This window comes from Monopterus albus, unplaced genomic scaffold (genome assembly GCF_001952655.1).
Source record: "Monopterus albus unplaced genomic scaffold, M_albus_1.0 scaffold209.1, whole genome shotgun sequence".
Classification (NCBI taxonomy): Eukaryota; Metazoa; Chordata; class Actinopteri; order Synbranchiformes; family Synbranchidae; genus Monopterus; species Monopterus albus.
The window spans coordinates 242,691-254,850 of record NW_018128089.1 but is presented as its reverse complement, the minus strand read 5'-3'; the positions used below and the strand labels follow the sequence as shown (position 1 = coordinate 254,850).

The following is a 12,160-nucleotide window of genomic DNA, read 5'->3' as shown; positions in this document are numbered from 1 at the left end:
TTAGTGGCTGGCATTGTGTACAGAAACATTCGCGCAGAGTATGGGCTAGACCCTCCCGAGTCCAGATGGGAGACTCCTCAGAAGGTCGCGGTGAATAACAGGACTCACAGATCCAGACAGACAGGAAAGTATTGGCCAACCGACCAGACATCATGGTAGTAGACAAGGAACAGAAGGAGGTGGTGGTGGTAGACACAGCAGTTCCAAATAACAGCAACATCAAGAGCAAGGACTATGAGATGCTGGAGAAATACCAGGGCGTACCCAGTGGTGGTAGGAGCACTCAAAGATCCCAGGAGTGGCATCAGAGCTCTCTGTTCAGCTAAATACTGTATAGATAAGATACTGTGCAGAACCCTCAAACTCCCAGGCCTCTGGTAGAGAGCTTGAGGTTGAGGAAGACACACACCGCCCCATAGGGGTGAGAAGGGAATATATAAACCTGTTTCCACAGTAATGTACTACAGCAAACGTATATGGACTCATAGCCAAGTAAAATATTTTGTTAATTTCTGAAGTGAAAATCCCTGCAACAACTGTATGTGACATCTACTAGTGTGCGTGTGTGGATGTGGATGTGCATCTGTAACTGACGCTGTGTGCAGTAGAGGCCAGTCCATCCCGGGGTGCACTTGCATTCTCCATCATAAGCACTGCAGTAGGCTCCATTGTGACAGTTACATGTGTGGATGCAGTTCGGTCCCCACTGACCAGGCGGACATGCTGCACAACAGAGATAACAAAATGCCATGTCTGTGGTCATATAAGTTCATAATTCAATCCTTATTAGGTATGTTTTCTTTTAACTTCATAATGCAAAAAGAAGAAATGGGTATTTTACAAGACAGTAACATTATAAAAACACATCAGAGCCACCATGTATCTTATTTATTATTTTAGGGAGTGAACGCACGCTGGGAGCAGTCGTTGCCAATCCATCCTGGATAACACTGACAGGAGCCATCGATGGGGTTACAGGTGCCATTGTTGGTACAGCGGCAGCTCCACGCACAGTTCTTCCCAAAGCGACCACTGGGACATACTGCATACAAGACGTCTGCATTAATCACTGATGTACCCCCACTTCTGGAGTATCACTGCCACCTCAGATATTATCCATGATGTTACTGGATCGTTTTGGCATCGTCTTGGTTGCACTGGTTCTCATTAGACACAGAATGGTCAATATTTTTTTCATGTGTTATGCTATTGAACTTTGCTCAGCAGTGCATTAGCACATATGACCAAATGTAGAATAACCTGCAGTAAAATGTATGCGATGTGTATGAGACACGATGACGTGCATGTGTGTTCCATCATGCTAGCAGCTGTCTACAGACTCCGATGCTTCTTGAACAACTTTGTCTGAGAAATTATCAGAGAAGTTCCTGGAACAATACCTTTGAGACTAATACAAACTAGGATGCTGTCACCGGTGTGAACCTTTAATATCTACATGGGGGGATTCTTGAGGCCTTTGTAATACAGTAGAAATGGTGTCCTTCAGGGTGTGATTAAAGCAACTGCGCTAAATTGGTTCAAATCTGATTTATCAGATAGATTCCAGTTTGTCCATGTTAATGATGAATTGCCCATGCACACTAAAATTAGTCATGGAGTTCCATAGCACTGTTTCTGATGAGCAGTCACCAGCTACATCAACCTGCCTGATGGTTTGTTGTTGTGTTTGTTGTGTCTTGTTGCTTTTCTTTTCTCTCTCCTCTATCCACTCACCCCAACCGGTCAAGGCAGAAGGCCGCCCACCAAGAGCCGGGGTCTGTCAGAGGTTTCTTCTGTTAAAGGGAGTTTTTCGTCACAACTGTCACCAAGTGCTTGCTCAGTGGCATTTGTTGGTTTTTCCCTATAATACTGTAAGACCTTGACCTTACTGAGATCACCATTGTTGTGATTTGGCAGTGTACAATTAAAAGTGAATTGAACTGAATTAATTTGGCTGAATGCGGTGCTGTGTGCTACTCACCCTCGTTGCACAGTGCCCCTATGAAACCTGGCAGACAGTCACACTGTCCTGTCACGTGATGACACGGACCATTACTGTGAACACACTGTGGACAGGTCTGACTGCAGCGGTGACCAAAGTAACCTGGAGAGCAGACTGTAGGCAAACCAGAGGGGGAAAAAAGACATGTTCATTTAATTAGCTAGAAAATTAAAACCTAATGCACATGCATGCAGTGGCATGTGGTGCTGATGTAGAGATGTAAGCCTTACTCCTCTGGCAGGTGGAGTCTCTGTATCCTGGAGCACACTCACAGGTTCCTTCATCTGTTGAGCAGGAAGCTCCATTCTTACACTTACAGGGGAAGGAGCAGTTTGGGCCCCAGTAGCCTGCTGCACACACACTGTCACAGTGGATACCTACTCAAACATGCACACGCAAACAAATGCAGACATGTTTTGGTATGTTTAGTACAATGAATGCATGCACCACTATAAACTGAATGCACCTCTGGCTAATACAGAACAGATTCTTCAGCACCAGTCACTTTATATTGGGTATAATTTATCTGCTTCAGAAAGTTGTTTGACATTTCATATACATGGCTGAAAAGACAGTCAACCATAAAGAAAATAATATCAAGTGATCTAGATGAGTAATTAATTCAATTTTTTTAACTTTATTATCATCCATTATCTTCTGCAGGTCGCAGAAGCAGTCGGTTTAGCCAGGCAGTCCAGGCATCTCTCCCCAGTGACCCTTTCTGAATCATCCTTGTGGACTTCGAGGTGTTCCCAGGCTAGATGAGACACCTAATCCCTCCAGCAGGTTCTGGGTCTACCCCAGGGCCTCTTACCGGTTGGATGTGCCTGGAAAACCTCCAGTGGAAGGCATCCAGAAGGAATCCTAATCAGATGCCTGAACCACCTCAACTGACTGTTATGAAAGTGAAGGAGCAGCAGCTCCACTCCAAAGTCCATCCACATGTGCACACGTTGTAGCCTATCCCTAAGGCTGAGGCCGGCCACCCTGCGAAGGAAACTCATTTTGGAAGGTTGTATTTGCGATTGTCATTATAGCTTACCAGTCCATCCAGCCAGACAGTGACAGTGGCCAGTAGAGTGGTGACATCCATCAGCGTGACTACAGTCACAGCGTTCCTTACAGTCAATACCATAGGTACCATCCTGAGGAGGGCGAACAGTGACCATCACAGAAATGGTTATTTAGTTTTTAGAATGAAAATTTCATGCATTTAAATCCTGTTAAATCAGCACCTGAAGCCTAAATCCAAGGTCAACTCTCATCAATAGTGTGATGTGCAAAAAAGTTGGATGCTTGCATGGAAGTGTAGCCAGGATTTGGGTAACACTTCACAGTATGAATCACAAAAACATATGCAGCTACTGAGAACGAGTTAGGAATGAGCAGATAAATAATAAATGACTAGTTCCTGAATAACTTAACTGCACAGCAGATAATGATAAGAACAGAATGGGAGATATCATACTACTATTTAGGAACTACTATTAATGATTCATTAATTATCAGCTCACTCCTAAATTGTTCTTCAGTAGCTTTGCATGTTTTTGTGTACCATATTGGAAAGTGTTACTAGGATTGATACACTACACACTGTACATCAGTAGATAAATAACATAAGTGCTGGAATAAAATGAGTCATTTTTTAGTTGTTTAAAAACAATAACAAGTTATAGGAGACATTTACTGTTTACAATTGCACACACAAAATCTACCACACAACTGCCTCTGCCATTCAGCATACTCTGGAAAATATCAGGCTGCACCGTCAGAATGTTGGACACAAATAAGAACTTGCATTTTGTAAAGGATAAAACAAAACATGTGCTTTTTAGATGTAAAGATTTGAGGGTATCCATATCCTCCCACCTGGCAATGAAGTTCACACTTCTCTCCTCTCCAGCCAGGAGCACAGGTACAGTGACCATCCAGGGCATTACATGCTCCTCCGTTCCAGCACATACAGGTGAGGTTACAGCCCAGGCCCCAGGTCCTGCTGGGACAGGTGATGGAGCAGTCCACCCCGTGCCACCCTGATTAAACAAACAACATTAGAACATCTGATTAACAGTAGCTAGCACCTAAACCAATAACCAGTGTAACACAAGAATATCTCTAAAACAGTTTCCAAATAGTTTGATAACAGCAAAAATGGTAAATGTCATCAAGGAAGAAGTTATAATGGGCTGGTAAAAAGCAGCTACTACTAAAAGCTTTGCATGAAAAGAATAATTGTTTCATTATGGATTAATTCCACTCAGCCTCTTGAGAGAGGGGCAAGAGAGAACAAAATCGACACAATAAAAAACATGACCTACACAGAACGGTACTATACGGCACTATACCTTAAAGATAACATAACAAAACAAGGGCTATTACTGCAGACCTTTATAATGTGCCGTGGTATAAAAAAACAACTAAACCTGCGGGAATGATGCTGACTTCAACAAATGTTATTCTGAGCAGGTGCAGAATAAAATGTCCTTTCACATTATTTCATTTCAACAATCATATCATATCATAGTTATTTATTTGATTTTGAATTATAGTATCATCCATATGTATGTTCACTAGTGGCAGACCAAAGTTTTTATAAACCAGAATATGTTTGCATGGCTTTAGATTTAGACTGTTTTCCCCCAAATTAGTGATTCAAGTTCAGAAATAAGGTATTATGACTAAGGGTGTGAGCAGCTCACATTAGACTGGAAAATAACCTAAAGACACTTTAAGCCCTGGTGTTTTTGTAACCTCTCCGTCTCCTCCTCTCTCCCAACTTCTCTCTCCTCCGCCCTCTCCTCCTCAGCTCACCTGGTCTACAGGAGCAGGATCCATCCACCGGTGAGCACTGAGCGCTGTTCTTACAAGTACAGCTGGAGGAGCAGTTTGTGCCATGTGTTCCTGCTGGGCAAGGGACCGAACAATTGGAACCCTGGGAAATAGACAGAAATGAAACTGGCTGTATGATTATACATTCCTCAAGTATGCTGTACAGCTAGACCACCAACAACACTAAAGGGACATGTTCAGTTCATCTGCTGAATTTGATTGGATTTGATCCAGTTGTCATTTAAATACACATTACTTTGTGTTTTGTGACAAATAAGTCTTGAATGGGCATAATGGATGGGATTAGTATCCACTGCTGGAGATTTGGTTATGGACTCTAGGGATGATGACCGCTCTACCCCCTGAACCCCCTGAACCACCGCCGGGTGACCACTTGAGCACAGATTCTGACTGCATAACAACATAATGCACAGAATATAAACAGAAAGAAAGAATGCTGATTAAGCAAGAAATAAACTCCTAAATAATACATATGATATCTGCCCATTTATATAATTGCTTTCTCTTACTCTCCTTTGTTTGTCTCTCATTATCTTCTGCTTGCGTGATATGTGTATTGTTATATAGTGAGTGTGTAAGTGTGTGTTCATTAAAAGACCCATAACTCCTCTTTCATCTTTTATTAACTTATTTTACTGCATTTAATAGGATCCAACTGCATTTTAGCTGTAAATGGTTTGGTTACATTTGAAAGATTAGATAAACTCTTCCATCATGAAATCACTGAAATGTGAGTTCATATGCATCATTTCTTGACTATATCTGCTTAGTGTGAGGGATTGCAACTCTTTGCCTCTGAGAGCTGGCAAACCGATGTATGACACTTCATATTTGACCTAAAGCATTCATTGATAATTCAGTATGCTAGAAATCAGTTTACCATGAAGCCTGGAGCACATACACACTCTCCGGTCACACTGAGGCAGTCGGCACCGTTCTGGCACTGGCAAACTTGCTGGCAGGAATCACCATAAAATCCTGGGGTGCACGTCTCATTGCAGTAGAGGCCTGACCATCCAGGCTGACATGTACACTCCCCTGACACTGGGTGGCAGCTGGAGACATGAGAGGAACATTTCATATGTAGTGTACTTTATTCTTGTTTAGTTGGTGTTTATACTGTAGGTCTACTACTACTTCTCAAATGTAGGATTCAGATCTCTCAGCAAATACAAATGAATATGACAGTTACATCAGTGAGAAGTAGGTACTGGAGAGAGAAGCATCTCGAGAAAGAGACAATGAGACAAAATATAAGTGTACTGTAGACAATGACATTACACCGTGGTACCACAAGAGGAGTGTGTACTGCAGTATGACAATACTCCATTACAGCAAGAAAAAAAAGAGCATTGCAAATGTTAGAACAATGTATTTAAATAATTATGATTATGATTATATTTTAGAGGTTCCTATTATTGAATGCGTATGATCACTCTAGTGCAAATTTTACTATCTCCACCTCCATTGCAGAGAACTGAGAAAACAAATAGTTGCATTTAACAGCAGTTACTGGGACAATCAGTTAGCCTCAGAGCACTGAAAAGAAACATGATTTCAGTCAAATCACTCTTCATGCTTATCAGTTGAAGATGTTTAGAGCTGGTAATATTTTACTGAATTTATTTAAGACATGTGGAGCAAAATTTGAACATCATTTACTGCATACCTGTGTGTGTTCTGGGCGTGGCATGGACACTTCATATCACACTGAAGGCCATAGTGTCCTTCTGGACAAAGTCGGACATCACAGGTCTCCCCTGTGTATCCTGGTTCACACAGACACATTCCATTGGTGTGGTCGCACTTGTTCTGGTTCTTACAGCGACACATCTTTGTACAGCCGGCGCCGAAAGTGCCAACCGGACACTCGTCCTGGCACCTGTTCACAGCAAGAGACATAATGTTATCCATGGCCTAGGATTTAAAAAGATAGAAATGATCAGTAAGAGTTCTCTAAAAAGAAACAAATACCTATGTTGTTACTGTTATTTCAACAGTTTATATGGAGCAGAAATATCCTTTAAGAGCAACTCAAATTGAGTTTTATATAAACAAGTCAATAATCATATCAAAACACATGTAAAATGTTTATTGCCAATTTTTTCTGTTGGAAAAACTGGATAAACAGGCACTCATTTAGTAAATCTATGCATACTAATAAATTAACATTGCACACAGCTAAATGCAGTTATTTTCAAAATCACCTCAGGAGGTAACATTGTTTTTCATAGCACTTTGTATCATGGTGCTATGAGAATAAGACAGCTTTTGGACAACAAACCCAAGTAAACATAGTCACCACTATGTAGCCATAACACAATGTTACCATTGTCTTATAACAACAAATGATAAAAAACAAGCAAACTATTAAATAAAGGTCAGAAACACCGAACTGACTGTTATAGTTGCATACTAGGAAATCTTGGTTGCAGCTGAAACAGTACTCTTGTATAATTGTATATAAATGGCCAGAGTAAAGATGTTTTGGCCATACAACAGTTAATTTTTAGTCTGTTCTTCTTTCCTCTAATGCCATATTTCATTGAGCCCCGTGCCACATCTAAACAGAATTGGACTGTATGTTCAGCAAGATTACATTTGAATTGCTGAGCAATGCAGACTGTTAACACTGATCCTATTTAAATCTGCTAACTGAACTCTGGGAGAAGAAAAACTAATTTATTCTACAGTATATTTTGATTAAAATATGTGAGGAAACATAGAATGTAGTAATTTGCTAATATTCTATAGTTTGTTTGGATTGTGTTAACACACCCTGATTCTGTTTCATGCTATTTGTTCATGCTGCTCATCATGGAGATTCAGTGCCTAAGCAAATTGCTGCTATATACCAATATTGATTAATACATCTATATACTAGTATACTGTAAAAGTAACTCTTACCGTTCTCCTGTGTATCCAGGACTGCAGAGACACTGTCCAGTGGATGACACACACAAGCCATTGTTGTGACACTGACATTCCTGGGAACAGTTTTGTCCAAATCTCCCCTCTGGACATGGCTGACCACACACTGTACCCTGCACACATCAAGGACAACAGGAACATACAGAAGGATAGCAAATTAAAGGCAAAACTAACAAATTTAACAACAAACGTAGTAATGTGTTTGCAGAGCAGCTTCAATGCTCCTCTGTTGGACGGAGGAAACATCATTCTTCCAAAACATGTTCCCTCATTGTGTTTGACATACTTTATCATATTCATTAATTCCCTAACTCTGCACTGCAACCATTAGTCAGATCACTGATATAAACTGATCAACTATTTTGAAGCTAAATCACCATCATTTTCTAGTTACACCTTCTCTAATGTGTGGAACTGATGCTTTTCTTTGTTGTACATCATAATAAACTACAGTACTTCTCAGATCCTTTACACTGTTGGGTGTATATGTTTGTATCCCCATATTAAAACTGATTTTTTTTCTCATCAACATAATATTTAAATCCACATTAAAAATTACACATAATAACACACGAAAGCAGCTCATGAGCCAAGATAAACAACAAACACCATGCAGACGTCTCCATTAATCCTGTTACACAGCAGGTAAAGTCAGTCCGACCTCTCTGTGGCTGCTGTCACTGTTAAGTTAGAACTAGTTTCACACAGACATACCTGTTTTACTAATGTGGAGATATGCGTTGCGTCTGCTTTTGTATTTTATGGTGGTTTGATCGGCTCTGAAAGCAGCTGTAGGTAGAGGTAAAATGGACGACACATCTACTGGCTGTGAGCTCTGATGGACCACAGTCAGTTTCACCATAAACACAGTGATTACAGTAGGATTTTAATGTATTATTTTAAAAACAATGAAACATTTATAAAGTTACAGTGGTTGGATTCAGCTGTGAGTAAATTACACTATGGAACTGTTGCTGGTTACAGGACCAGAGACTTTCTTTCTTCCATGCACAAAAGCCGGTCAGTGATATTAGCATATTACTGGGTGAATATTTATGTTCAGCACTTCCACATAAATAGTTTCATCACTATCAGTTTAGGAATGGAGAGCATAACTGACAGGAGAAGAAGATACAGGGACAGAATCTTTCCTCTCATATGTTTCCATGTCCTGACATCAGTGACAGCAGTCAGTCATTTTTCCACCCTGCTCTTTAAAGGGGATGAGAGGAGCTGGTGTGATTGGACAGAACTAAAGCCAGCCCCAACTCCACCTGCTCATCATGTACTATTCATCCCTCTAATAACATGTTCCATGACTTTAAACTATTCTAAAAAGTTTACGCAAACCATTGGAAGTGTGTACCATCCATCCTGCAGGACAAGTACATTCTCCAGTCACGTGGTGACAAACGCCTCCATTCTGACATGGACATCTTTCTTCACATTGCTGCCCATGTTTACCAGGAGGGCAGAGGTCTTCACAGCTAAGAAGAAAAAGAAAACAGTGTCTTGTTAATATTTGTCACAGTGGATGTTTACTTTTTACAACAATCATAAAACTTACTTTAGATGTATTATTCTTTAAAGCAAATATCATGTCACTCTATCCATAACTTATAGTTCATGAAATGAATTGGCTTGATCAATAGATTGTGCAATATATTTGTAAAGAACTTTGTTTCTCAGAATGCACCTTTTCACTTTGTTATGTTATTCCTGAGGTCACGTGTATTTGTAGTTCATAAACTGAATCAGCTATATTAATAGACTGTGCATCATAGTTGTAAAGAACTACATTTCCCAGAATGTAACTTTTCACCTCATATATCATGTCTGGTCACCAGAGCTCTAGAAAGCTCAATATGCCTCTGGTCTGCATGTAATAATGAGTGCATGAAATAGTGAGTTCCTGTTTGTGTCTGTTTGAATGTAATGAGTAATAGCAATATGTTTGAGTTACAGTAAGGAGGAGATTTTCTAGGTGTTCTGCTGATTGGGAAATGGGAAAACACATTCACTGAAACTTTATATCACTGCTGGGGTTGGAAACTAATTTTCACACGCTGGACTCGATGCTCCTGAAATAGGGCAGAGCGGTAAATACAAGTCTAAACTCCAGGTGGAAGGTGCATTTGAGCGTGCCCAACATTTTGCAAAAGATATAGGCAATTTTAACTGAATAGCGAGTGACAGCAGTGCACAGTGCGACACACTGATTTGCCTGCTCTCATTAATGCCTTTAATGCCTGTAACATGATTGTTTTGGACATCTGCTCAATTCTTGTTATTTATCATGGCCCATGAGCTACTTTTATGCATTATTTTGTGCATCTATGTGTAATTGTGTCCCTATTTAAAGGAGAATCCTTCAAAATGCACAATGTAATTTGCACCCTGGCTGCTTTTTATAGCCACATACAGAGGCACTATTTTATTCATCTTATTTGAAAATAGCCTTTATGAATTATCACAAATAGTTCAGGTATTTCACCATTAATTATTCACAGTGGATTCCAGTGAATTCAGTTGTGGATGTTAAGGTTTATTTTAAGTTGGTGTGGTCATTAAAATACATGCGGGTACCTGTTGTCCCACTTCCTAGCCTATATTGTTGTCAGGAAAATTGCAATTTGCATGTGACTGTGACAGAAGTGGGTCTGAGCAGGTGTTGGAAAATACCAAACATACCACTGCACAAAAAATGGACTTAAGCCCAAGGAAAATTACATAAAGACTACGTCTGAAGTTATGCCAGCTTTGCACTAGCAGGAAGATAGGGCCTTGTCAGTCCTCTGACTTACAAAGCTCCAGTGTATCCTGGTGAGCACTTGCATCCTCCGGTAACATGGTGACAAGAGGCACCATTCTGGCATTGGCATTTCTGCTGGCATCCGTTTCCATAGGTGTCCACTTCACACTGGGCCTCACACCACCAGCCTCTGTATCCAGGAGCGCAGATGCAGGCTCCTGTGATGGGGTTACACAGCGCTCCATTCTGGCACTGACATCTCTTACTGCAGTGGGGACCCCAGTGTTTACTGTCACACGCTGAGGGGAAGATGAAGGAAAATAATCGAGGTTTAGATTATATATCATTGAAACACTGAACATATGGAAAATAAGTTTAGATTAATTCACAGGCGTGGGCATTTGTGAATAGTGCCCCAAAGTGCTAGCGCTTGATAGCCTGTGTTACTGCAGATACATCTGCTACAAACAACATCAGACATGCATGTGCATATTGCTAAAATGTAAACCTCTTTATCTGACATTATGTTTCTGCAATGCCACTGAACACCACGGGCTCTATGGGCCCTACATTATCTCTGGAGTCAGTTATTACTGCTGCGCTACCTGACTACCACAACTATCTCCAGCTGTCATGACCACATATGACCCAGTTTCACAAACAGGGCAGGAAGGTAAGGAGGAGCAGAGGGAGAAGAGGAGGGGATACTGCTGGAGTTTGTTTTGACTCTCACATCACCCTTAATGGTGACGTGAGAAGTTAGTTAATGCAGCCTAAAGTTTAGGTCACTTACAGTACTGTTGTGTATTATAGTTATTCATGCAGACAGTGCAATAAAGAGCATTGTTGTTTAATGAATTTCATTTGTGCTCAGCCTCCTCTGTTCCACTACATAAACACAGCTCGGTCTTTATGTGCCCAGCATGCAGAGTAACACAGCCATCTCCAACCATTTCATCCATTCTGAAGTTGTTCAAGTGATTAACAGGCTCCTTTTTTATTTTGTATTATCCTGCTTCACTCTGACCTGATAACAAAGTGCATACTTGTGTTTCCTCAGGCAGTCTGGCCTTGTGTGACAAACAGGGCAGGGACCAAGAATTGAGGGGTGGGGGACAATGAGAAGGAGGAGATTAGAATACTAATATCTACAGTGGGTACGTAAAGTATTCAAACCCCCTTAAATTTTTCACTCTTTGTTATATTGCAGCCATATGCTAAAATCATTTAAGTTCATTTTTTTCTCATTAATGTACACACAGCACCCCATATTGACAGAAAAACACAGAATTTTTGACATTTTTGCAGATTTATTAAAAAAGAAAAACTGAAATATCACATGGTCATAAGTATTCAGACCCTTTGCTCAGTATTTAGTAGAAGCACCCTTTTGAGCTAATACAGCCATGAGTCTTTTTGGGAATGATGCAACAAGTTCACACCTGCATTTGGGGATCCTCTGCCATTCCTCCTTGCAGATCCTCTCCAGTGCTGTCAGGTTGGATGGTAAACGTTGGTGGACAGCCATTTTCAGGTCTCTCCAGAGATGCTCAATGGGGTTTAAGTCAGGGCTCTGGCTGGGCCATTCAAGAACAGTCACAGAGTTGTTGTAAAGCCACTCCTTC

General features: G+C 40.7%; 1 protein-coding gene across 3 annotated transcripts in view; it reads right to left on the bottom strand.

The window, feature by feature from the left end:
* The window catches only part of megf10 (multiple EGF-like-domains 10), a 23,822-nt gene continuing 11,662 nt past the window's right edge, over positions 1–12,160 (bottom strand). For all 3 annotated transcript variants that reach the window (XM_020618811.1, XM_020618810.1, XM_020618812.1), the window contains 12 exons: positions 10,588–10,834; positions 9,150–9,270; positions 7,760–7,896; positions 6,522–6,734; positions 5,733–5,907; positions 4,814–4,934; positions 3,872–4,035; positions 3,045–3,147; positions 2,233–2,379; positions 1,982–2,116; positions 914–1,042; positions 1–723 (listed from right to left, as the gene is read on the bottom strand). In XM_020618811.1, the coding sequence (XP_020474467.1) occupies positions 506–723; positions 914–1,042; positions 1,982–2,116; positions 2,233–2,379; positions 3,045–3,147; positions 3,872–4,035; positions 4,814–4,934; positions 5,733–5,907; positions 6,522–6,734; positions 7,760–7,896; positions 9,150–9,270; positions 10,588–10,834 (1,910 nt within the window). In that variant the 3' untranslated portion in view covers positions 1–505. The remainder of the gene's footprint in view (positions 724–913; positions 1,043–1,981; positions 2,117–2,232; positions 2,380–3,044; positions 3,148–3,871; positions 4,036–4,813; positions 4,935–5,732; positions 5,908–6,521; positions 6,735–7,759; positions 7,897–9,149; positions 9,271–10,587; positions 10,835–12,160) is intronic.